General features: G+C 38.9%; 1 protein-coding gene across 6 annotated transcripts in view; it reads left to right on the forward strand.

Moving 5' to 3' along the window:
- The window catches only part of LOC133646691 (mucin-2-like), a 108,279-nt gene extending 97,034 nt beyond the window's left edge, over positions 1-11,245 (forward strand). For all 6 annotated transcript variants that reach the window (XM_062042345.1, XM_062042344.1, XM_062042346.1 and 3 more), the window contains 6 exons: positions 384-548; positions 7,600-9,000; positions 9,079-9,120; positions 9,641-9,706; positions 10,016-10,079; positions 10,151-11,245. In XM_062042345.1, the coding sequence (XP_061898329.1) occupies positions 384-548; positions 7,600-9,000; positions 9,079-9,120; positions 9,641-9,706; positions 10,016-10,079; positions 10,151-10,221 (1,809 nt within the window). In that variant the 3' untranslated portion in view covers positions 10,222-11,245. The remainder of the gene's footprint in view (positions 1-383; positions 549-7,599; positions 9,001-9,078; positions 9,121-9,640; positions 9,707-10,015; positions 10,080-10,150) is intronic.
- Positions 11,246-27,453: the final 16,208 nt, after the last annotated feature.

The following is a 27,453-nucleotide window of genomic DNA, read 5'->3' on the forward strand; positions in this document are numbered from 1 at the left end:
TACAAAGGCCGCTCGATGTAGCCCACGAAGTATTCCCATGCTAGCGAGGAGGTCCACCGTACATGCATCTTTCAGTCATATAGTTTTTATTGGATTACCTTGCGCCAGACCATTTTTTACCATTGCGAATCAGTCGCTCACATTAATCAAACATGTCAGATTGTCGGTGTGAAGTTCATTTCTGCCACTTTTTCGGTTCTTTGGGGTCATTTTAGTTTGAGTTGAATCGATTGTGTATGTGCCCTCTGATTGATCGGCACCCAGTCCAGGGTGTACCATAGTCTTCTGGGGTAGGCCCCAACTGAATCAATAAAATGTGGGGCAATGCATAGTTTAGCTTACATTAACAATTTCACAAATATCCACACATTTTGCATTTGTAGGATTTGATTGAAGAGGATGTGCCACAATTTGCTGCAAATCTTAGTCAGGTTGTCCAGGAGGAAAGAGAAGACATTTCCAATTCATCTGCAACCATCTCAGCCATCGTTGACCTCCTGAGCACAATTGCAAATGTTTCCCAAGAAGTGAACCGAGATGTGATGGAGGTAAGATAATCCAACTATCCTTCATTTCCTTTTGCATTTCCAACCAACATTAGAAAAACAACAAACCGTTTTTAAAAACAAAGACTAAAAAACAAATATATTCAAATTTGTCATTTAGCATTATCAATCTAGTAAATTAGAAATAACAAGCGTGTAAACTCAATGCCACCCGGAAGTAGTTTGATATGGTACTTTTGTGAGTAATTTGATTCTCCTGATCCTCCTCAGTTCTATAGGGCTCTAAAGGACACATGATTTTGCAATGCTTTATGGGGGTTGGTTCATTGGATAAAGGCTTTGTTTAAAATGTGAGAGAGGGCAACAATCTGGATAAAAATGGATCGTACAAAATGAAAAAAACAAAGGATCGTACCAAGACAAACTGTACCATTTTACAAAGACTTACTGCCTCGAAAAAATTATAGAAATTGGTGGAATTTACTTATATGAGCTATGAAGACGTCCGATGGACGAGAGATTTGAATGAAGGAGAAGTGCCGCCAAACTCAACTGTCAACGGATGCAACTTTAATACCTGTGAGGAATTTCAGACTGTAAGGTCTGTCCTTTGTTCAAATTGTCTGTAATCTACGGATTTCCTCTCTTATGTGTCTGAGATGTGTGAGGTGTCCCGACCTCATTTCATGTGCAGGTTTCCCTGAAAAAACACAACATTATTACTTTTAAATACTTTGATCACTGCGCTGTCTCTCTGAAAACAATACTCATTCAATTAGATGCTTACTCATGACTAAAAGTAAACAGACAACATGCTTTTTTCCAAAATGCTGTACGTTTTTTGTCGCCTGCAGCTAGCCTGGCTAATGCTAACAGCCTACTAAATGCTACCTTTGCAACAGCCCAGACTTCCCTCTCCCAAGCCACTCCGTCCAGCTACTCCTGGGGGATCCCGAGGCATTCCCAGGCCAGCTGGGAGACATAGTCTCCCCAACGTGTCCTGGGTCTTTCCCGTGGCCCCCTAAACGCCCCCCTAATCACCTCCCCAGGGAGGCGTCCGCGGGGCATCCTGACCAGATGCCCGAACCACCTCATCTGGCTCCTCTCGATGTGGGGGAGCAGCGGCTTTACTTTGAGCTCCTCCTGAATGACAGAGCTTCTCATCCTATCTCTAAGGGAGAGCCCCGCCACCTGACGGAAGAAACTCATTTCGGCCGCTTGTACCTCTGATCTTGTCTTTTCAGTCATAACCCATAGCTCATCACCATAGGTGAGGATAGGGACGTAGATCAACCGGTAAATTGAGAGCTTTGCCTTCCGGCTCACCTCCTTTTTCACCAAGACAGATTTATGCAGGGTGCGCATCACTGCAGACGCCGCACTGATCCGCCTGTCGATCTCACAATCCACTCTTCCCTCACTCGTAAACAAGACTCAGGGGTACTTGAACTACTCCGCTTGGGGCAAGATCTCATCCACAACCCAAAGATTACAGTCAACTCTTTTCCGGGCGAGAACCTCGGACTCAGACTTGGAGGTGCTGATTCTCATCCCAGTCGCTTCACACTCGGCTGCGAACAAATCCAGTGAGAACTGAAGATAGATAGATAGATACAAACCCCGTTTCCATATGAGTTGGGAAATTGTGTTAGATGTAAATATAAACGGAATACAATGATTTGCAAATCCTTTTCAACCCATATTCAATTGAATGCACTACAAGGACAAGATATTTGTTGTTCAAACTCATAACTCATAACTCGTAACACTTTAATTTTTTTTTTTGCAAATGATAATTAACTTAGAATTTCATGGCTGCAACACGTGCCAAAGTAGTTGGGAAAGGGCATGTTCACCACTGTGTTACATGGCCTTTCCTTTTAACAACACTCAGTAAACGTTTGGGAACTGAGGAGACACATTTTTAACCTTCTCAGGTGGAACTCTTTCCCATTTTTGCTTGATGTACAGCTTAAGTTGTTCAACAGTCCGGGGGTCTCCGTTGTGGTATTTTGGTATTGTGGTAATGTGCCACACATTTTCAATGGGAGACAGGTCTGGACTACAGGCAGGCCAGTCTAGTACCCGCACTCCTATACTATGAAGCCACGTTGATGTAACATGTGGCTTGGCATTGTCTTGCTGAAATAAGCAGGGGCGTCCATGGTAACGTTTCTTGGATGGCAACATACTGTATGTTGCTCCAAAACCTGTATGTACCTTTCAGCGTTAATGGCGCCTTCACAGATGTGTAAGTTACCCATGTCTTGGGCACTAATACACCCCATACCATCACAGATGCTGGCTTTTCAACTTTTCGCCTATAACAATCCGGATGGTTCTTTTCCTCTTTGGTCCGGAGGACACGACGTCCACAGTTTCCAAAAACAATTTGAAATTTCGACTCGTCAGACCACAGAACACTTTTCCACTTTGTATCAGTCCATCTTAGATGAGCTCAGGCCCAGCGAAGCCGACGGCGTTTCTGGGTGTTGTTGATAAATGGTTTTCGCCTTGCATAGGAGAGTTTTAACTTGCACTTACAGATGTAGCAACCAACTGTAGTTACTGACAGTGGGTTTCTGAAGTGTTCCTGAGCCCATGTGGTGATATCCTTTACACACTGATGTCGCTTGTTGATGCAGTACAGCCTGAGGGATTGAAGGTCACAGGCTTAGCTGCTTATGTGCAGTGATTTCTCCAGATTCTCTGAACCCTTTGATGATATTACAGACCGTAGATGGTGAAATCCCTAAATTCCTTGCAATAGCTGGTTGAGAAAGGTTTTTCTTAAACTGTTCAACAATTTGCTCACGCATTTGTTGACAAAGTGGTGACCCTCGCCCCATCCTTGTTTGTGAATGACTGAGCATTTCATGGAATCTACTTTTATACCCAATCATGGCACCCACCTGTTCCCAATTTACCTGTTCACCTTTGGGATGTTCCAAATAAGTGTTTGATGAGCATTCCTCAACTTTATCAGTATTTATTGCCACCTTATCCAACTTCTTTGTCACGTGTTGCTGGCATCAAATTCTAAAGTTAATGATTATTTGCACAAAAAAAATGTTTATCAGTTTGAACATCAAATATGTTGTCTTTGTAGCATATTCAACTGAATATGGGTTGAAAATGATTTGCAAATCATTGTATTCCGTTAATATTTACATCTAACACAATTTCCCAACTCATATGGAAACGGGGTTTGTAGATAGATAGATAGATAGATAGATAGATAGATAGATAGATAGATAGATAGATAGATAGATAGATAGATAGATATATAGATAGATAGATAGATAGATAGATAGATAGATAGATAGATAGATAGATAGATAGATAGATAGATAGATAGATAGATAGATAGATAGATAGATTGATGGATGGATGGATGGATGGATGGATGGATGGATGGATGGATGGATGGATGGATGGATAGATAGATAGATAGATAGATAGATAGATAGATAGATAGATAGACAGACAGACAGACAGACAGACAGACAGACAGATAGACAGATAGATAGATAGATAGATAGATATATAGATAGATAGATAGATAGATAGATAGATAGATAGATAGATAGATAGATAGATAGATAGATAGTACTTTATTGATTCCTTCAGGAGAGTTCCCTCAGGAAAATTTAAATTCCAGCAGCAGTGTACAGAATTGAGATATAATTTAAAAAGTAAAAAGTAAATAATAAATAATGGGGGTAAACGATCTCGGCCATATGAAGCCATCAGGACCACATCATCTGCAAAAAGCACACCTAATCCGCAGCCACCAAACTTGATCTCCTCAACGCCCTGACTGTGCATAGAAATTTCTGTCCATAAAGGTTATGAACAGAATCGGAGACAAAGGGCAGCCCTGGCGGAGTCCAACCCTTACTGGAAACAGACCTGACTTACTGCCGGCAATGCGGACCAAGCTCTTATATTGATCATACAGAGAGTGGACCGCCACAACCAGGCAGTCCGATACCCAATACTCTCTCCATCGCTTTGCCAAACTCCTCCCATGTCCGAGTTTTTGCCTCGGTGACCGCCAAATCTGCACACCGGTTGGCCTGTCGGTACCTGTCTGCTGCCTTTGGGATCCCATGAACCAACACGACCCTATAGAACTATTTCTTCAGCTTGACGGCATCCCTCACCACTGGTGTCCACCAGCAGGTTCTGGGATTACCGCCACGACAGGTACCGACCACCTTGCGGCTGAAGCTCCAATTGGCTGCTTCGACAATAGAGCTGCGGGACATGGTCGACTCAATGTCTAGCGCCACCCTCGTGACATATTCAAAGTTCTTCCAGAGGTGGGAATTTAAACTCTCTCTGATGCGTTTTGGCCTGCCAGGTCTGACCGGCATTCTCCCCCACCATCAGAGCTAACTCATGTCCAGATGGTGTCCAAAACATGAGACCGCAAATCCAATGACACAACTACAAAGTCGATCATCGAACTGCGGCCAAGGGTGTCTTGGGGCCAAGTGCACATATGGACAACCTTATGTTTGAACATGGTGTTCGTTATGGGCAGTCTGTGACGAGCACAAAAGTCCAGAAACAAAACACCACTCTGGCGGCCGTTCTTCCCAATCATGCTTCTCCAGGTTTTACTGTCGTTGCCAATGTGAGCATTGAAGTCACCCAGCAGAACAAGGGAATCACCCGAGGGAGCACTCTCCAGTACTCCCTCGAGAGAATCCAAAAAGGGTGGGTACTTTGACCTGCTATTTAATGTGTAAGCACAAAAAACAGTCAGGACCCATCCCCCCACCCGAAGGTGGAGGTAAGCTACCCTCTCATCTACTGAGTTTAACTCCAATGTGCAGGCTGTGAGCCAGAGGGTAACAAGAATTGCCACCCCAGCCCGTCGCCTCTGAGTGTTTCCAATGCCAGAGTGGAAGAGAGTCCCGCTCCTCTCGAAAGGACTGGTTCCAGAGCCCTTGTTGTGCGTCAAAGTGAGTCCAACTAGATCCAGCCGGAACTTCTCCACCTCGTGCACCAGCTCAGGCTCCTTCTCCCCCAGCGAGTAAACGTTCCACATCCCAATAGATAGCTTCTGTAGCCAAGGATTGGACCACCAAGGGCCCTGCCTTCGGCTTCCGCCCAGCTCACAATGCACCCAACCTCTATGCCCCCTCCTATGAGTGGTGGGCCTATTGGAAGGGGGACCCACGTTACCTTTTCGGGCTGTGCCTGGCTGGGCCCCTTGGGGACAGGCCTGGCCACCAGGCGCTCGCCATTGAGCCCTACATCTGGGCCTGGCTCCAGAGAGGGGCCCCTGGTGACCCGCGTCCGGGCGAGGGAAATCTGGGTCCTTTGATTTGAATTTCGAGCTGCTCTTTTTCTGGTCCCTCACCTAGGACCTGTTTGTCTTGGGAGACCCTACCAAGAAGCATAGAAGCCCCAGGACAACATAGCTCCTAGGATCATTGGGACACGCAAACTCCTACCACGATAAGGTGGCAGCTCAGAGAGGAGACTTTTGTTTACCTCCAAGTCCTAATCCACGTCTACTTCCGGATGAACTCAAATGTGATTGTAAAAATTGGATTTTGACGCTTTTATTCAGTTGGTTATACTTTTGATTAAACTAATAAATACTAAAATACAAAAAAAAAAAGTGACTTTTTTTACTTATTACTAATTAAAAATGTCTTACATTTATCAGCTTTTTTGTGTTGGTATCAAAAAACAAATGAAGGAATGATGCATGGATTTAAGATAAACTACCGTTTTCATTTATAAAGTGGAACCCATTTAAAGGGGTCATATTATGTTATTTTCTACATTCAAAACACTTCCTTGTGGTCTACATAACATGTAATGGTGGTTGTTTGTTTAAAAAGTTGCATAGATGATGTTTTGCCATTTTGTGGATGCTCTTATAGCCTCCACTTCGACTGTGTCTTCTCCCCCCCTGTCAGCCATGTTGTAGTTTTTATCTTCCATATGGAGTCTACTGACAGATGTAAGTTAGAACTTCACACTACTTTGTATGATAAATGGCAACAGCGTAGGATGCATGTGCATGTACGAGCCAGTCTTCCCCACAACAAGAGGATAGAGAAAAAATGAGCTTATTGTCTATAGCACAAACTACAATGGCGGAGCCGTGCAAAGCCCTTTGGATACATTTCTATCATACATGATTTGGAGGGGGCGTGGTCGGCGCGCCTGCTGCAGGAGTGGGGTGTGTAAGGACCGGCTTTGAGGCACAGCTGGCAGGTGATTGGATTGCCCAGCTGGGGGTGATCATCCAATCACCTGTCATGCTTATCAGCAGCAGCCGGGGCCACGTCACACGGATGGAGTTGGAGTTGGAGCAAGACACACACACAAGCATGCAAGACCACGCCAAGACGAGAGAGAGAGAGAGCAAGCAGAAAAGACTGAAAAGTCGCAGAACAGTGTGCTGTCCTGGCGCGTGTGCGCAAATAACACCATTGTTAAACCTGACTACCGGGCTCACGAGAAGATCTGTCGTGATCAGGGAACCCACAAGAGGGCAACCTCCACACATGGGTAGTAATCCGCTGACATCACATTTGGGAAAAACGTCAAAATTGTGCTAATTCAAAATGGCTCGTTCAGAGGAAGTATGAAAGAAGACAGGGTTTTTTTCTAAATATCTCCGACATGCTTCTATGTTTCGATTTCACATTTTCAAGACTCATTCAGATCCCATATACATTACACGAAAACAGGTGCCAGTAGGTAAGAAAAGTTGCTTTTGCGTAATAGGTTGCCTTTAAGTAAATCCTGTTTATGTCCACAGCCCAGAAACCATAGGAAGAAAGATTAGCGTATGTTGGAAATATTTATTGTGATCAAAAGAGAATCAAATATCAAATGAAAACACGCAAAAATAGAGGAAAACCATGTCAACAATGGCAGATTTTCATTCGGTCGCTAAATAAGGTCAAGTTGCAATCAATATAGTTTCGGTTATGTCACCAACTGCTTATATCAACATTATTCAGCCGGTCTGAGGGGCGTGGACATGAAAGAAGTCCATTGGAGTAAAGTGTCCTCGTACAATAATGAGCCTCACTTTGACATCTTTGTTTATTTGCAGAATGTGCTGGAAACAGTCGATGTAATTATTGGTGACGACGCCAGAGAGTCCTGGGAAATTCTGAGAGAGAACGTCACCCGCAATGCGAGCTCACAATTACTGGATTCGATGGAGATTCTCTCCGACGGATTGGTAGGAGAGTTCCTCATCAGAACTGGGTCGATTCTGCTCAATAGAACATCGTTCAATGACTTCTTCTTGGCGGACTTCAACTCCAGCGTTGTCATTGACATTTCTAGCACCGACTTAAACAACGTGTCCATCACCACCATTGTTTTCTCCACTCTTGATAATGTCCTTCCACCTCGGAACTCCAGCTTTAATGGCACCCTCGCCCAAACCACAGGAACGTCTGTTGAATTTAATGACATCATTAATGCTGAAGTGACGCTTGTCAGAGTGAGTGCAGAAATTCAGAATGTTACTCTGAGCTTCCAAAAACTGAACAACTCCTTGGAAAATAACCCGCAGTGCGTCTTCTGGAACTATACCATTTTTGATAACTTGGGTGCCTGGGATGATGAGGGTTGCACTTTAATTTCAGATATCAACAACACTGTGACTTGCAACTGCAACCACCTCACCTCATTCTCCATCTTGATGGCAACTGATATCCCGGAATCAATTCGAGTTGCTCTGGACGTCATCACATATGTTGGAGTTGGAATATCTCTGGCAAGTCTTGTCATATGTCTCATCATTGAAGCATATGTTTGGAAAGCCATGACCAGGAACAGCACTGCCTTCATGCGCCATGTTTCCATTGTCAACACCGCCCTGTCTTTGTTGATTGCTGACATTTGCTTCATTATTGCTGCCTCCTTTGCCAAGAACCCACTTGAAAACCCAGGAGAGGATCATCAGGTTCCTTTGGGACCGTGTAGCACCGCAACATTTTTTATGCACTTTTTCTACCTGGCTTTATTCTTTTGGATGCTGGTGTCAGGACTTCTCCTCTTCTACCGAACCGTCATGGTCTTCTCCCACATGTCGAAGTCAGCCATGTTGGCCATTGGCTTTCTGTTTGGCTATGTGTGCCCTCTTATAATAGCTGTTATCACTGTTGCTGTCACAGCCCCGGGGAAAGGATATATCAGAGAAAACGATGCATGCTGGCTGAACTGGGTCAAGACCAAGGCCCTGCTGGCCTTAGTGATACCGGCTCTGATCATCGTTGTCATAAACATTCTGATTGTAATCGTGGTCTTGTTCAAAATGCTGAGAAGAGGTGTGAGGGAAGCAAACGCCACAGATGAAACGCACACGCTGGTTGTCATTGCCAGATGTGTGATCATTCTGACTCCTCTCTTTGGGTTGACCTGGTCTTTGGGGGTGGGGACCATGATCTCACCCACAAATGAGGGGATCCATATTGCATTTGCCTTCTTCAACTCACTGCAGGTAAAAATATTAAAACACTGCTGTGACTTTTTATATTCTGTCAATTTGTGTAATGTCTTTTTGATTTCCATTTCTTAGGGATTCTTCATTTTAGTCTTTGGGACACTGTGGGATTCAAAGGTAATTGGACTTACAGTATCCGAGAAATGTTAGCTTTTTTAGCTTTTCTATCAATTACATACAAATGTATTGACTATCCAACTAACATATTGCCCTAAAAACTTAAATATTTTTTTCATCTTTCAAAAAACGGAAGTAGAACCTGCTTATGTCAGACTTGCTTAAGGCGTAAGCTTCATTGTCTAGTTTTCCTAAAAATATGTTGGGGTTTCTTTGACAAAAGAGAGCAAAACTCATGAAAAGTAAAATAAATGTGTTTAGAAATACAAAGTTGACAAGCCAAACAGAGTGGTCGAGGGTGTGGGGGCGGGGCATAGCAGCACTTATTGCTTGTTGAGAAGAGCAACGTGTGCTTTTATGTTCATCTCCAAAAGTGTCAAATACATGACGGTTATTTTGCTTGTCAGGGAACAACAAGTTGAGTAAAAAGTATTGAAAAATGTCAAAGTTTAGAGTTTACACCTGAACGTTTAAGAGCATCTTGGTTTTGAAATGAACGTTAATTTGCTTCTCCTTGCAGATCCGAGCCATCCTCTCCAGAAAGCTGCCGACTTCAGGCAGCGGCTCCAGCTCCAATCAAACTGCCGTTAGTCATCTTTTTTTTTTCTTCATGAATTCAACTTCTCATGGTGGCTTCATTTCATGTATTCTGTACAGAACAGCAGAGTACAGTACAGCAGAGTAGAGTAGAGTACAGTAGAGTATAGTACAGCAGAGTACAGTACAGTACAGCAAAGTACAGCACAGTAAGGTACAGTATAGTAGAGTACAGTACAGCAGAGAGCAGTATAGCAAAGTACAGTGTAATACAGTACAGGACAGTAAGGTACAGTACAGTAGAGTACAGTACACTAGAAGCTAATGTGGATTGTTGACTTGTATCTCTTTCCATCAGAGTACAAGTCGTGGCATTTCTTCTATGGCTGGACTAAAATGGATCAGCAGACTCCAACGAAGATGTAAGTTTTTATTTATTTGAAATATTCCCTGCGTGTCATTAATGAAAAGTATGATTTTTTTTGTCCTTCAGATATTTACCATGTGTCAGAAGTTGCAAACTCAAGCAGCTCCAGCGGCTCCCAGTCCTACTCCAACACTTAAATACAACCAACTCTGACTCGCTGAACTACATTTACATTTAGCTAAGTCCACAATACCAGTGTCTCAACTAAATTTACATTTAGTAAATTCCACAATAAAGTCCACAATACGAGTGTCTAAACTACATTTACATTTAGTAAAGTCCACAATACCAGTGTCTCAACTACATTTACATTTAGTAAAGTCCACAATACCAGTGTCTCAACTACATTTACATTTAGTAAAGTCCACAATACCGGTGTCTCAACTACATTTACATTTAGTAAAGTCCACAATGTCGGTGTCTCAACTACATTTACATTTAGTAAATTCCAGAATAAAGTCCACAATACGAGTGTCTAAACTACATTTACATTTAGTAAAGTCCACAATACCAGTGTCTTAACTACATTTACAATTAGTAAATTCCACAATAAAGTCCACAATACGAGTGTCTAAACTACATTTACATTTAGTAAAGTCCACAATACCAGTGTCTCAACTACATTTACATTTAGTAAAGTCCACAATACCGGTGTCTCAACTACATTTACATTTAGTAAAGTCCACAATATCGGTGTCTCAACTACATTTACATTTAGTAAAGTCCACAATATCGGTGTCTCAACTACATTTACATTTAGTAAAGTCCACAATACCATTGTCTCAACTAAATTTACATTAAGCAAAGTCCACAATACCAGTGTCTCAACTCCATTTACATTTAGTAAAGTTCACAATACCGGTGTCTCAACTACATTTACATTTAGTAAAGTCCACAATACCGGTGTCTCAACTACATTTACATTTAGTAAAGTCCACAATATCGGTGTCTCAACTACATTTACATTTAGTAAATTCCACAATAAAGTCCACAATACGAGTGTCTCAACTACATTTACATTTAGTAAAGTCCACAATACCAGTGTCTCAACTACATTTACATTTAGTAAAGTCCACAATACCGGTGTCTCAACTACATTTACATTTAGTAAAGTCCACAATATCGGTGTCTCAACTACATTTACATTTAGTAAATTCCACAATAAAGTCCACAATACGAGTGTCTAAACTACATTTACATTTAGTAAAGTCCACAATACCAGTGTCTCAACTACATTTACATTTAGTAAAGTCCACAATACCAGTGTCTCAACTACATTTAAATTTAGTAAAGTCCACAATACCAGTGTCTTAACTACATTTACATTTAGTAAATTCCACAATAAAGTCCACAATACGAGTGTCTAAACTACATTTACATTTAGTAAAGTCCACAATACCAGTGTCTCAACTACATTTACATTTAGTAAAGTCCACAATACCGGTGTCTCAACTACATTTACATTTAGTAAAGTCCACAATATCGGTGTCTCAACTACATTTACATTTAGTAAAGTCCACAATATCGGTGTCTCAACTACATTTACATTTAGTAAAGTCCACAATACCATTGTCTCAACTAAATTTACATTAAGCAAAGTCCACAATACCAGTGTCTCAACTCCATTTACATTTAGTAAAGTTCACAATACCAGTGTCTTAACTCCATTAACATTTAATAAAGTCCACAATACCAGTGTCTCAACTAAATTTACATTTAGTAAGTTCCACAATACCAATGTCTCAACTACTTTTACATTTAGTAAATTCCACAATAAAGTCCACAATACGAGTGTCTCAACTACATTTACATTTAGTAAAGTCCACAATACCAGTGTCTCAACTACATTTACATTTAGTAAATTCCACAATAAAGTCCACAATACGAGTGTCTCAACTACATTTACATTTAGTAAAGTCCACAATACCAGTGTCTCAACTACATTTACATTTAGTAAAGTCCACAATACCGGTGTCTCAACTACATTTACATTTAGTAAAGTCCACAATATCGGTGTCTCAACTACATTTACATTTAGTCAATTCCACAATAAAGTCCACAATACGAGTGTCTAAACTACATTTACATTTAGTAAAGTCCACAATACCAGTGTCTTAACTACATTTACATTTAGTAAATTCCACAATAAAGTCCACAATACGAGTGTCTAAACTACATTTACATTTAGTAAAGTCCACAATACCGGTGTCTCAACTACATTTACATTTAGTAAAGTCCACAATATCGGTGTCTCAACTACATTTACATTTAGTAAAGTCCACAATATCGGTGTCTCAACTACATTTACATTTAGTAAAGTCCACAATACCAGTGTCTCAACTACATTTACATTTAGTAAAGTCCACAATACCGGTGTCTCAACTACATTTACATTTAGTAAAGTCCACAATATCGGTGTCTCAACTACATTTACATTTAGTAAAGTCCACAATATCGGTGTCTCAACTACATTTACATTTAGTAAAGTCCACAATACCATTGTCTCAACTAAATTTACATTAAGCAAAGTCCACAATACCAGTGTCTCAACTCCATTTACATTTAGTAAAGTTCACAATACCGGTGTCTCAACTACTTTTACATTTAGTAAAGTCCACAATACCATTGTCTCAACTAAATTTACATTAAGCAAAGTCCACAATACCAGTGTCTCAACTCCATTTACATTTAGTAAAGTTCACAATACCAGTGTCTTAACTCCATTAACATTTAATAAAGTCCACAATACCGGTGTCTCAACTAAATTTACATTTAGTAAGTTCCACAATACCAATGTCTCAACTATTTTACATTTAGTAAAGCCCACAATACCGGTGTCTCAACTACTTTTACATTTAGTAAAGCCCACAATACCATTGTCTCAACTTAATTTACATTTGGTAAAGCCCACAATAAAGTCCACAATACCGGTGTCTCAACTACATTTACATTTAGTAAAGTCCACAATACCAGTGTTTCAACTACATTTACATTTAGTAAAGTCCACAATACCAGTGTTTCAACTACATTTACACATAGTAGAGTCCACAATACCAGTGTCTTATCTACATTTAAACTTAGTAAAGTTCACAAAACCTGTGTCTCACCTACATTTACATTTGGTAAAGCCCACAATATCGGTGTCTCGACTACATTTACATTTGGTAAAGTCCACAATACCAGTGTCTTATCTACATTTACATTTAATAATGTCCACAATACTAGTGTTTCAACTACATTTACATTTAGTAAAGTCCACAATACCAGTGTCTCAACTACATATAAATTTAATAAAGTCCACAATACCAATGTCTCAACTACTTTTACATTTAGTAAAGCCCACAATACCATTGTCTCAACTTAATTTACATTTGGTAAAGCCCACAATAAAGTCCACAATACGAGTGTCTAAACTACATTTACATTTAATATTAAATAAAATCCACAATACCGGTGTCTCAACTACATTTACATTTAGTAAAGTCTACAATACCAGTGTCTCAACTACATTTACATTTAGTAAAGTCCACAATACCAGTGTTTCAACTACATTTACATTTAGTAAAGTCCACAATACCAGTGTTTCAACTACATTTACACATAGTAAAGTCCACAATACCAGTGTCTTATCTACATTTAAACTTAGTAAATTTCACAATACCAGTGTCTCAACTACATTTACATTTGGTAAAGCCCACAATATCGGTGTCTCAACTACATTTACAATTAGTAAAGTCCACAATACCAGTGTCTTATCTACATTTACATTTAGTAATGTTCACAATACCCGTGTTTCAACTACATTTACATTTAGTAAAGTCCACAATACCAGTGTCTCAACTACATTTAAATTTAGTAAAGTCCACAATACCAGTGTCTTAACTGCATTTACACACAGTAAAGTCTACAATACCAGTGTTTCAACTACATTTACACACAGTAAAGTCCACAATACCAGTGTCTTATCTACATTTACATATAGTAAAGTCCACAATACCAGTGTCTCAACTACATTTACATTTAGTAAAATCCACAATACCCGTGTCTCAACAACATTTACATTAAGCAAAGTCCACAATACCAGTGTCTCAACTCCATTTACATTTAATAAAATCCACAATACCGGTGTCTCATTACATTTACATTTAATAACGTCCACAATACCATTGTCTCAACTTCATTTACATTTGGTAAAGCCCACAATACCAGTGTCTCAACTACATATACATTTTGTAAAGTGCACAATACCTGTGTTTTAACTACATTTACATTTAGTAAAGTCGACAATACCAGTGTTTCAACTACATATATGTGATGGATCCGAGTGGTGGAATATTAAAATCTAATAAAAATGTTGCTTTAAACAAATATAAATATTAAAGCCCTACTGAAATGACATTTTTTTATTTAAATAGCAGATCCATTCTTTGTGTCATACTTGATAATTTCGCGATATTGCCATATTTTTGCTGAAAGTATTTAGTATAGAACAACGACGATAAAGTTCGCAACTTTTGGTCTCCGATAAAAAAAAGCCTTGCCCCTACCGGAAGTAGCGTGACGTAGTCAGTTGTTCGCCTCTTCATATTTTCCTATTGTTTTCAACGCAGCTAGAGCGATTCGGACCGAGAAAGCGACGATTACCCCATTAATTTGAGTGAGGATGAAAGATTCGTGGATGAGGAACGTTAGAGTGACGGACTAGAATGCAGTGCAAAACATATCGTTTTTCGCTCTGACCGTAACTTAGGTACAAGGGCTCATTGGATTCCACACTTTCTCCTTTTTCTATTGTGGATCACGGATTTGTATTTTAAACCACCCCGGATACTATATCCTCTTGAAAATGAGAGTCGAGAACGCGAAATGGACATTCACAGTGACTTTTATCTCCATGACAATACATCGGCGAAGCTCTTTAGCTACTGAGCTAACGTGATAGCATCTGGCAAATGCAGATAGAAACAAAATAAATAAATCCCTGACTGGAAGGATAGACAGAAGATCAACAATACTATTAAACCATGTACATGTAACTACACGGTTAATGATTCTCAGCCTGGCAAAGCTTAACAATGCTGTTGCTAACGACGCTGAAGCTAACTTAGCAACTTAGCAACCGGACATCACAGAGCTATGATAAAAACATTAGCGCTCCACCTACGCCAGCCAGCCCTCATCTGCTCATCAACACCCGTGCTCACCTGCGTTCCAGCGATCGACGGCGCGACGAAGGACTTCACCCGATCACAGATGCGGTTGGCGGCTAGCGTTGGCTAGCGCGTCTGCTATCCAAGTAAGTCCTCCTTGTTGTGTTGCTACAGCCAGCCGCTAATACACCGATCCCACCTACAACTTTCTTCTTTGCAGTCTCCATTGTTAATTAAACAAATTGCAAAAGATTCACCAACGCAGATGTCCAGAATACTGTGGAATTATGAAATGAAAACAGAGCTTTTTTGTATTGGCTTCAATGGGCTACCGATACTCCTGTTTCACTGGCTACGTCACGCGCATACGTCATCATCCAAAGGCGTTTTCAATCGGAAGTTTAGCGGGAAATTTAAAATTGCACTTTATAAGTTAACCCGGCCGTATTGGTATGTGTTGCAATGTTAAAATTTCATCATTGATGTATAAACTATCAGACTGCGTGGTCGGTAGTAGTGGATTTCAGTAGGCCTTTAGAACCCAATGTAGTGAGAGCAGCTGTCCAAAATAAGGGAAGATGATTATGCTTGTTCGCACTTTATTGCCATACACATTAAACAGTCCAGTTGTCAACACTAAAAATACCAATTGGTAACCAATATTATGGTGAGGTTACAGCCGCGACAGGCGTAGTGGGTCAGCGTCCTGGCTCCACCCACTTCCACGGCGTCCTCCTGCACACAGAATTAAAACGGAGGCAGGCCACGGGGATAAAATCTTCTAAAACTACGGAGACGCTCTCCGGGCTGGCGCCACACTTACACGCAAGGCAGGGTTTCCCCTGCTCCTGCTGTAGTTCCGCATCGAAGTATTGGGTACGCCCACTCTCCTCGCCAGTCGCCGGTCACTCGCGGGACCTACATGGCCGTACCCGTCCCTCTTGGTCGCTCCCGGGGGTCGCCGCAGGTCTCTGGGTCCCAATCGCCCCCTGTCCTCAGAACCACACAGCCAGCGTACAACGCACGAGCCCGCAAGCCCACAGCCCAAGGCAGTTGGTTGCCCCCACAGATCCACAACACACGTCACTTACTTCGGAGGCAGAGTTTCCTCTGCCCCTGCGTGTTGTGGGCTTCTTGGGGTTCGCTCCGGTAGCCTGCGGGGTCTGCTGTATAGTCTGGGGGTTCCTTCCCAGCCTGTGTGCGTCCACCCGGTCGCTTTTGGCAAAGCCTGTCGATTCTTCCCCGAGCGCTCTGCTGTCGCTTCCCTCCTTGTCGATCATGCCTGTTCTCTTTTAAATGGGTGCAGTCCTAATGCTCCACAGGTGCGTCTAACTTCAGATGTCGTTTGATTGGGCACTTCGGTTGTTAGGGGCCACAAGCTAAAAAGGGTCAACGTCTTAAAATACCAGCAAAGTCCACAAGGAGTAAAAGCATGCAATTAAAAAGACAATCAAATTCTAAAATGTGAAAACATGCAATTAAAAATACAATCAAAATCTAAAATGTAAAAACATGCAATTAAAATCCACAGCAATAAAACACTCTAAGACATGCATGGCAATAAAACATAAAAAATAAAATCCCCTACTTATGTCCCATCACACATACACATAGTAAAGTCCACAATACCAGTGTCTTATCTACATGTACATTTAGTAATGTCCACAATACCAGTGTCTCAACTACATTTACATTTAGTAAAGTCCACAATACCAGTGTCTCAACTACATTTACATTTAGTAAAGTCCACAATTCCAGTGTCTTAATTTCATTTACATTTAGTAAAATCCACAATACCAGTGTTTCAACTTCATTTACACACAGTAAAGTCCACAATACCAGTGTCTTATCTACATTTATATTTAGTAAAGTCCACAATACCAATGTTTCAACTACTTTTACATTTAGTAAAGCCCACAATACCATTGTCTCAATGTCATTTACATTTGGTAAAGCCCACAATACCAGTGTCTCAACTTCATTTACATTTTGTAAAGTGCACAATACCTGTGTCTTAACTACATTTACATTTAGTAAAGTCGACAATACCAGTGTTTCAACTACATATACACATAGTAAAGTCCACAATACCAGTGTCTTATCTACATTTACATTTAGTAATGTCCACAATACCAGTGTCTCAACTACATTTACATTTAGTAAAGTCCACAATACCAGTGTCTCAACTACATTTACATTTAGTCAAATCCACAATACTAGTGTCTCAACAACATTTACATTTAGTAAAATCCACAATACTAGTGTCTCAACAACATTTACATTTAGTAAAGTCCACAATACCAGTGTCTTATCTACATTTACATTTAATAAAGTCCACAATACCAATGTCTCAACTACATTTACATTTAGTAAAGTCCACAATACCAGTGGCTCAACTAAATTTACATTAAGCAAAGTCCTCAATACCAGTGTCTCAAATACATTTACATTTAGTAAAGTCCACAATACCAGTGTCTCAACTACATTTACATTAAGCAAAGTCTACAATATCAGTGTCTCAACTACATTTACATTTAGTAAAGTCCACAATACCAGCGTCTCAACTACATTTAAATTTAGTAAAGTCCACAATACCAGTGACCTAACTCCATTTACATTTAGTAAAGTCCACAATAAAGTTCACAATACCAGTGTTGCAACTACATTTAAATGTAGCGAAGTCCACAATACCAGTGTCCCAACTACTTTTACATTTAGTAAACATCACGAGTGTCCAATGTGTGGCTCAGAGTCCATTTGCAGATGACAGCTGGTTTTCTACTAAAATACAATAAAGCAAGAAAATGAGCAAAAAACTTGAAATGTCGATACTAATACCAAAAATACTAATATGCTGGTTAACTTATTAGCATATAAAGGATAAATTATCCTTTTCTGAAGATTCAAAATGTCAAAATGGCTCCCGCAGCCTTTCTGTTGAACCTGGCCGGTCAGTGCCCACACGGCACCGATGCAAGTAGACTGTAACATTCAACAAGTGAAACTACTGTACTACGTTGGTGCTTAGCACATACGAGGTAAACTAGCCAACAATGCACTTTTATACTCGTTCGTTGATATTTCACTTATGTCATGATAACACTGATGTTTTTAAATCATTGATATTTCACTTATGTTAAAATAAAAATAGTATGTTTTAAATAATTGATATATCACTTGTTATTTCATAATAATAACGATACGTTTTTAAATCATTGATATGTCACTTGTTATGTCATGATAATAATAATACATTTTTAAATCATTGATATTTCACTCCATGTCATAATAAAAATAGTATGTTTTTAATCATTGACATGTCACTTGTTATGTCATAATAATAATGATACATTTTTAAATCATTGATATTTCACTTGTTATGTCATGATTTTAATATTACTTTTTTAAATCATGGGGCTGGATGGGCTCCAGCCCCATAACCCCCCCCCCCCCCCCCCCCAACACCCTGCGACCCCAAGAGGGACAAGCGGTGGGAAATGGATGGATGGATGATATTGCACTTATGTTATGATATTAATGATACGTTTTGTCACATGAAACTGAGATGCAGAAACGTCTTTGTACAAAATTAAAAATATTATCATACACGACATCTCATGAAGATGTTTGTTTAGTGTTAGCTTTCATGTTAGTGTTTGTTGTTATAAGTTATTGACATATGCTGGTCTTGTGTTCCACATGTGAAGCACTAATTGTGGCAGTTACCATAGCAACAAAGACACAGCCAAAGCTCCTGCACTTTTTAGAGTTGAAAACTCAGTCCAAGTATAGGACGTGTGCTCTTATGATTTATGTCCACGTTCAAACTTCTTGACTCCAGATTCGTAAAATCAGTATTGAGATGCTTTACAGTGGAATTGGTCAAGTCTTGCTTCCTTCTTTTGGGATGTGTGTCTCAAGTGTGGAAAGACAAAGAAAAAGCTAACCTTACAGTTTGTCCTTAGATCCGAAGTCTAAGGCGGGCATGTCCGAAGTGTGTCCAGTTTTTTATCGTCCGAAAAATAAATGTCATTTAGTAATATTGAGATGTATTATTTAATTCTACACTCTTTTGCAATAGTCAACCATTGTTTTGTTCAGCTTATATTTGATGTCTTTTAGCAACTTTAATGTAAAAAAGGTACCAACGTGTGCAAAGTTGTCTGTATGCAAAGAGTTTGCACCTAATCTTACAAAGTACGCTGAAGTTTTGCACAACATAAAAACATGACTTTTAATACTTTATAACCTCAAATATGTTTGACTTTCCAGTAGAGGAGGGCAATACTCCACATGTTGGTATCGAACCGATCCAATACACAGGTCTAGTATCTGATAAATTGTTTTAATTGTTAACTAATTTTGTGTTTGTTTTTTTTAACTTGATTATGATTATGATCAGAATCAAACACATAACAACAATATTAGGCAGAAACAATATTTTAATAAACACTTATTTCTGAACAATACAGCAACAGAAGACAATGTAACAATATCGAAGGGACATGAAAACAACAGCTTTTTGTCAAAATAAACACAAAAGTAAAATATCTTGCAATCAAGCCGCTTTACTGTTGGGTTGAAAAGCTTAGCGGGCTGGAAGTTTCCCAGGTCTGGTCTGTAGTTACCAACAGTTGAGGGATGTCCTCCTTTCAACAAAGGTCAAATATAGGCCGATTTCCAAATGTTAGGAATTTCATTACTGGACAAAGAAAGATGAAAAATATTCGTGAGATGTTCTGCAATAAAGTTGATGGCTGACTTTAAAAAGAAGGACTCAAGTTTGTCAGCACCTGCATATTTACCAGGAGCCACCTGTTTCAAGGCTCTCTTGAATGTATAAGCTATAGGTATGAAGGGATGGTGACATGTAAAACTTCCGGACATTCGGCTGATTTGGATGTGGCGATAAGGAGTCAAATAAAAAAAGAGAGGAAATAAAATGTTCAATTAAAACAATTAAGTATGGCTGATAAATCGGTTAGACTACATGAGTTATTCACTATATATAAAATATATATATATATATATATATATATATATATATATATATATATATATATATTTATATATATATATATATATATATATATATATATATATATATATATATATACATACATATATGTATATATATATATATATATATATAGAGAGAGAGAGAGAGAGAGAGAGACAGAGAGAGAGTATATACATATATACAGCATATATATGCATATATATATATAAAGAGAGAGTGAGAGATTGTATATATACACCTAGTGTGTGTGACAATCATTGGTACTTTAACTTTAATGTTGTTTTATTTATATATATATATATATATATATATATATATATATATATCTTGTTATTACCAAATCTGTGTTATGTGTTTTATGTTGCACGATTGCACCAAGAAAAATTCCTAGTTTGTGAACCCGTTCTCAAACAATGGCAATAAAACTATTCTGATTCTGATATATATATACATATATATATATCATCCATCATGGCCGACTTTTTGGTTGTTGTTGTTATTATATATAGAAACACTCGATATGAATGTTTGGAACTCTTTACTTCAGACTTCAAACAATTATTAGTTTACAATAAAGAGGCTTGTGCTGTTTTTAGTTAGGTTAACATTTTATTTTTAAATGTGAAAGAGGTACTTGTGCTTCATGTCTTTGTACTTTTTTGTCATTATTTATGGGAAATGGTGTACTCACTATGGTCTTTAGAAAATAAAACATGTATTTGACTTCTTGAATCCTACAGAGACCTTGTGGATGGTCGATATATTGCAGATGTTGGTATATGATAGCAACAAACTTAACCTGACATTTTTTTTTACAAGAACCTTAAACATACTGTGATTTTTCCTTTAATTTGTTGAATACGATTATAATCAGAATAAACTACAGTGCAACAATTTCAGGCAAACAAACAAACACACACACACGGGTGTTACCATTTAGTGGTCAATTGTACGGAATATGTACTGTACTGTGCAATCTACTAATACAAGTTTCAATCAATCAATCAATCAAACATATTTGAACAATTTACCAATAAATAATTAAATACAATAATGTAAGGCGATAAACCAATATCCACGAGGATAAACAGTTGTGTCATTTTACTACACACCATTGTTTTATTAAAGTTAACAGTGTAAAAGAAGTACAGTCCACGAAAACCGAGCACTATTTTGGGGGACGCAGACCAGGGCATACAAAATCTGCAAACAATAAGCAAGTAAAAACTATAATTAGCTCGTTTTAAACAAGAATGTACAAAACAACAAAAAAGGAGATATTTATGGAAAAAAACAGAGAAGCTAACTGAAATATATCGGTCCAATACCGATATCGTTTTTGGTATCAATGAATTTGCCATCTTTCCGCCCACCAACATGCGAGTTTTTTATCAATGAAGACCTCATCATCCGGCAACAACTTACAGGACGGAGATACTTGTGTCGTCAAACATAAAATGAGCACGTTTGCTATATGAACGTGAGTATGTATATACACACATGATCTGTTGTTACGAAACAAAGCACGCATGTTGTTCAGCCAGCTGTTATGCTAACAGCTGTATGCTAATGCTAGCTTGGAGCTTGACCAAGCTAACCGATGTATGCTAAGGCTAGCTTGCAGCTTGACCGAGCTAACATGGTGTTGGGCGACTACAACTGTCGGAACACGTAACACGCGCCGTTAAGTGTGCCTTTCTACACTTAAAATGCGCGTGTTAAGGACAGTTGTTAAAAGTGATGAATAAAACGCGTGACTATTGCTTCAGGTTAGCTATCATATCATAGTACCAGCTATCATTAGCTTCCTGGCCAGCTGTGGTGACGTGGCAAGCTGTATTGGTGACGTCATTAATGGGCGACTATATATTTTCCCTACTGCAGATTTAATCCAAATTATTTGCAACATATCAAGGCTACGGTGAAATAAATGCAATCATAGTTTTGGTTGCATGTTTTAATAAGCGTAGATGAATTATTATTTACATTATTATCAACATTAATGGAACATTTTAATCAAGGCAGTTCGACAATATATTCCTTCAAGTGCAATCTATTTGAGATTAGATGTATGGCTCTTTAAAGGAGTCAGATATTTAGGAGACATTTATTTCAAAGAGTCGTTCAAAAGACGTTCTTCTTGTTGTATTTCTTAATTTTATTTTTTATGATTAGAAATAATACAGTAACTTTTTATCAAGGAAACAATGACTGGTCACAATTACAGATATGCTTTGGATCTGATTTACACCAATTCATGAACTTGATTGATGCAAAAGATTCTGAAATATTGGTTAAAAGTTCATTTGTGAGTTTATTGTAAACATTCCACAAGGTGGTGCTGTATCGCCATGCATTGACAGTGAAATCACTTTTAAATTTTCCTCAACTACAAAATGTAGGCTTAAAAAAACTTCCCTTTTAACAATACAAAGGGCAAAATATACAACAATAAATAAGAATTATATAGTGTTGTACGCTATGGTGTCGCGGTACTAACGTTACTCTGTTTGAAAAGTACCGGTACTCGGTCATGGTGGCGTGTCGTCATGTTATGACATTGCTGGTTTTACGAGCAGAGGAGCATGTTCAGCAGCGCACAATCACAGAGTACTTTCAAGCACACACAATGTGCAGACAAAAAAAGGAGAATGGACGAGGAATAGCTAAACATGCTTCACGGCACACCGTAGGAGGATACGATAGCTAACCGCTAACAGCAAGCTAGCATACCTGGATGTAAACAAATGCCATGGGTGGATATACACCTAACATCCACTGTAATGATACTAAGCACAATAGCGTATCCAATCGTTACTACTATGATTACATCAATATTTTTTATCGTTACAAAATCTTTTTTCCTTTTTTTCAAATTCATATTATGTTTATAAACTCAGGAAACATGTGACTAGACAAAAGAGAACTTTGAATATAACTAATGTATGATCCTGTAAACCAGTGGTCCCCAACCTTTTTGTAGCTGCGGACCGGTCAGCGCTTTAAAATTTGTCCCACGGACCAGGGGAGGGGGGTAGGTATGTTTTTTAAAAAAAACAATTTTTTTTAATTTTTTGTCATAAAGAAATACAATCATGTGTGCTTACGGAGTGTATCCCTGCAGACTGTATTGATCTATATTGATATATAATGAATATGTTGTGTTTTTTATGTTGATTTCATTTTTTAAAAAAAAAAAATATATATATATATATATATATATATATATATATATATATATATATATATATATATATATATATATATATATATATATATATATATAAGATTTTTTTTTAATTTCTTGTGCGGCCCGGTACCAATCGGTCCACGGACCGGTACTGGGCCGCGGCCCGGTGGTTGGGGACCACTGCTGTAAACTACTTGGTATCGGATCGATGCCTAAATTTGTGGTATCGTCCAAAATTAATGTAAAGTATCAAACAACAGAAGAATAAGTGATTATTACATTTTAACGTAAGTGTTGATAGAACATATTAAAACAGAAAATAACCAGATATTAACAATAAATAAACAAGTAGATTAATAGTAAATTTTTACAGCTTGTCCCTCATATTTTTGACGAAATAGAATGAGAAATGACACAATATGTTACTGCATACGTCAGCAGACTGATTAGGAGCCTTTGTTTGCTTACTCACTACTAAAAGACAAGTTGTCTAGTATGTTCACTATTTTATTTAAGGACAAAATTGTTCTTCGATTGCAATAAGAAACATATGTTTCATGTACCGTAAGATCTTTTGTTAAAATACAGCCAATAATGCCATATTTTTGTGGTGCCCCTTATTTAGAAAAGTATCGAAATACATTTTGGTACTGGTACCTGTAATAAAATATTGATATCGGGACAACCCTATAACAGATATAGATGGCTATACTAGTATACAATTTAGCACATATAAGTACATATAATATCAGTGGTACTGCCCTTGAAGTACTTTACAAATGGGCATCAGAGTAATACTTCAGAAAAGTGCAGCCAAATGCTCCTGCAACTAATGTGGCTCATTTTGCGTTTCCTCCGTCACTGTAGCTCCAATGTGGTGGTGACGCGCACGTGTAGGCAGCGTGGGAAATTTGCATAGAAAAACGTTTCGCAAACCAAGACTCGCTACTGCGAGTTTGTTCTTATCGTTTACTTGAAAGAGTCGTTCAATGGGCTGGACTTGTCGGCAAAAGTTATATTGTAACAATATACTTATAGTAGGGATGTTCTGATCTGGGATTTATGCTGCTGATACTGATACCGATTATCCATGAGTGAGATTGTCCGACACGATCACATATTTAACTGAAGCTTTTTTCTAATTAATTTATGTGCTGTTGACAATGTAACACTATTATAACAATTGTTAACATTTTAATTTTCTGTTTTGTTACATAAAATAGTTTAAGCTAAACAAAGTCAAAAATACACAATAACTAAACAAAATCTAAAACTACTTCAGTATATACAATTATTTTTGCAGTCAAAGTCCTCCTGTGTCTAAGGAATTATTCCTTACATTTGTAAACATAACCAAAACAACAAAAATGCATTTTAAGGAAATAAAAATATCGACCTAATCTTTCTCATACCAATCATATACTGATACTACCCTTGGTATCCATACCAGCAATTAATGGACCGATCGTCGTCTTACATGTGGTGTACTGATTGTGACAATGCTGACACACCAACAGTTGTTACTCTAATATCCTCTCAATAACTCTTATTAATATTAACCTCTAAAGGCTTAGTTATTTTCTGGTAATATCTGTTGTAACAGGCTTCCATCTACACTTCTTAAACCTATTTCTTCTCTTGTTTCAGGGTAGGTTCCCAGCTCGCTAATAACTTAGCTAGGGCGTCTGTTCCTTCTTACTCTCGGTAAGTTTATCCTTGTCTAAATACTTGAAGACGATACTCGATAACGACAAGAAACGCAGTTGCTGTAAAGGCAGTGATTTTTATCAAATTAAGATAGTGTTTTCAGACTGTGTATGTAGTAGGTACACAATTCGCTGCCAGCTAGTAAACCGGGGGACTCCACATAAATACAATGTTAGCCAGAGGTGATCGGCGTTGGTGATCACAACTGGAAGGCAATAATCGGCAATGTCGATTACGTACTGCATACTTTTTCATGAATATTGGCCGATACTGATCGGCAGCTGATGGCTCGGCAAATCACTAATTTACTCTATACTGTTCCATAAATGGTAAATATTGTGCAGTTTTTCAATATTCTGTCTTCTTCCACCCTGTCCTGGAATTGTTTTTCTCTTTAGCATTAGCATACTAATACACTTGCAATAGCTTCTCAACATCATATGAATGTAGCCAGCAGCTTTTGAGCCTCTAAAAACGGTTTCAAAACATGGAAACTGCACAGAGTAACTGGATCAGAGGAGTCTGACTTGGGAAAAAATGTATTAGCTTCAACAGCACTGCATTATTTGAACCTTAATTTACCCAGAAATATCCTATTGAGATTAGGAATCTGTCCCAGTGTGGGTGACACAACGGCAGCGACTAGGCTGGCTGAATTCGTGCCAAGTTGCTTTACAATCTGAGCCACGCCAAGATAAGTTTGTTGTCTTTCCTGCTGCGTGCTTAAGTCGCATGCCATGTTAGCATTGCCTTTTGTGGGAAGATCATTCATAGCGTATCCACCACATTGGTTTTAGGCTGATTGGCTGTGAGAGAGAGTGATTTTGTACAAGTACTACAACCTTGTAGTGGTGGAAACACAAAGTTCTCTGTGTTACCTCAACACACATTCACCTTTTGTTTCATTTAATTTCCTTCATCAGCATTTAGGCAACATTAGGTTTAGTCCAGGGGTGCAGAACATTTGGGTTGGACGTAAAATGAGCCAAATGCAAAGCGACACGCACCAGAACTTGAAGGTCAGGCTGCAGCAAAGAACATGTGTTCGTGGGAGGAAAGGCCCTATTGCCCCCTCAGCCAGTCAACATTCCTGTGTTTGTACAACACATCCTAATGAGGCTGGGCTCTGTGGGGGGAACAGGCCGTGTCTCTGGGGATTTATCTAACGAGCGAAACAAGCAAGGAAAGATGCTATTAAGTAACCAGCTCACCTACGCTCTCACTCTCTCACAAACGTAATGCACGACGGTCAAGGTAAGGGAAGTGAAGCACTTGGATCTCGGAAGTCTACTTTTTCAGGGTTAGGGAATATACACTCAGGCTGGTCATAGATGTTGCTTTTACTCTGGAAGTACAACTTCTGTACCGCATTTAAAGTGTTATAGTTAGTTCAGATACCAATCAATCTTAATATGGCTTATATCCTAAAGAAACCTAAATATAGGGTTTATTCTGTTCAAATACCATCTTATTGTTTGAAATGATATTTCTTCCTGACATTTAAACTAAACTGTCCAAGCCAAATATGCAGTGTTCAACCTGTGGCTGGTATTTGAACAAATTCAACACAACAATAGCCAGAAGAGACAGTGAGGATGTAAAAGGTCACTTTTCCAAGACATTCCAATGATTCTTCTGTGTCTTGGAAGTCTGTCCTACCTGAAGCACATTTATTTGTTTTCTCCCTTTGTGCGTCTTCAATTTCCTTGAGAAAGCGCCTTCCTTCCTTAGGAAATGTAAAAGTCAGACTGCCATATTTCATCAGGATACACTCTGACAAGTCTATTGACTACAGGGGGTGGCACTAATACACAACACCTGTTACTTTGTGGTATCCACCAATATATCCGATATACAAATGCTGACAGCTGCAGTGCCCTTCAGCAAGACTCTGTGCTTGACTAATGCAAAAGACAGAGGACATTGGTTGTTTGGCCAGCGTGTCTGCTCTACCCGTCTAATCGCTAGCAGCAGAGAGGCGGGACCACGGCCTGTATTGTTTCTCTAAAGCTTTTTGAAGAATACCAGGCACTAGCTGTCATGCTAAGTCAGAGAACCACAAATTATTAGGCATGGTTTCAACGAGGAGCATAAAGCAGATAAGAAGTGATGGTCTTTAAGATGTACCGACAAGACTCATGTGTTTGTTTACTGCTCTTCATCATGCCAGAGATCCCCAAACCTTAGTGAAACTATCTTAACTTTGCCACTGATGTTTTTTTATCATGAAACCAGGGTTTTACATTGCACCCTACTTATGTACCAAGTAGGAATTCAAAATATCCATACATCCATTTTCTGC

This window comes from Entelurus aequoreus, linkage group LG03 (assembly GCF_033978785.1).
Source record: "Entelurus aequoreus isolate RoL-2023_Sb linkage group LG03, RoL_Eaeq_v1.1, whole genome shotgun sequence".
Lineage (NCBI taxonomy): Eukaryota > Metazoa > Chordata > Actinopteri > Syngnathiformes > Syngnathidae > Entelurus > Entelurus aequoreus.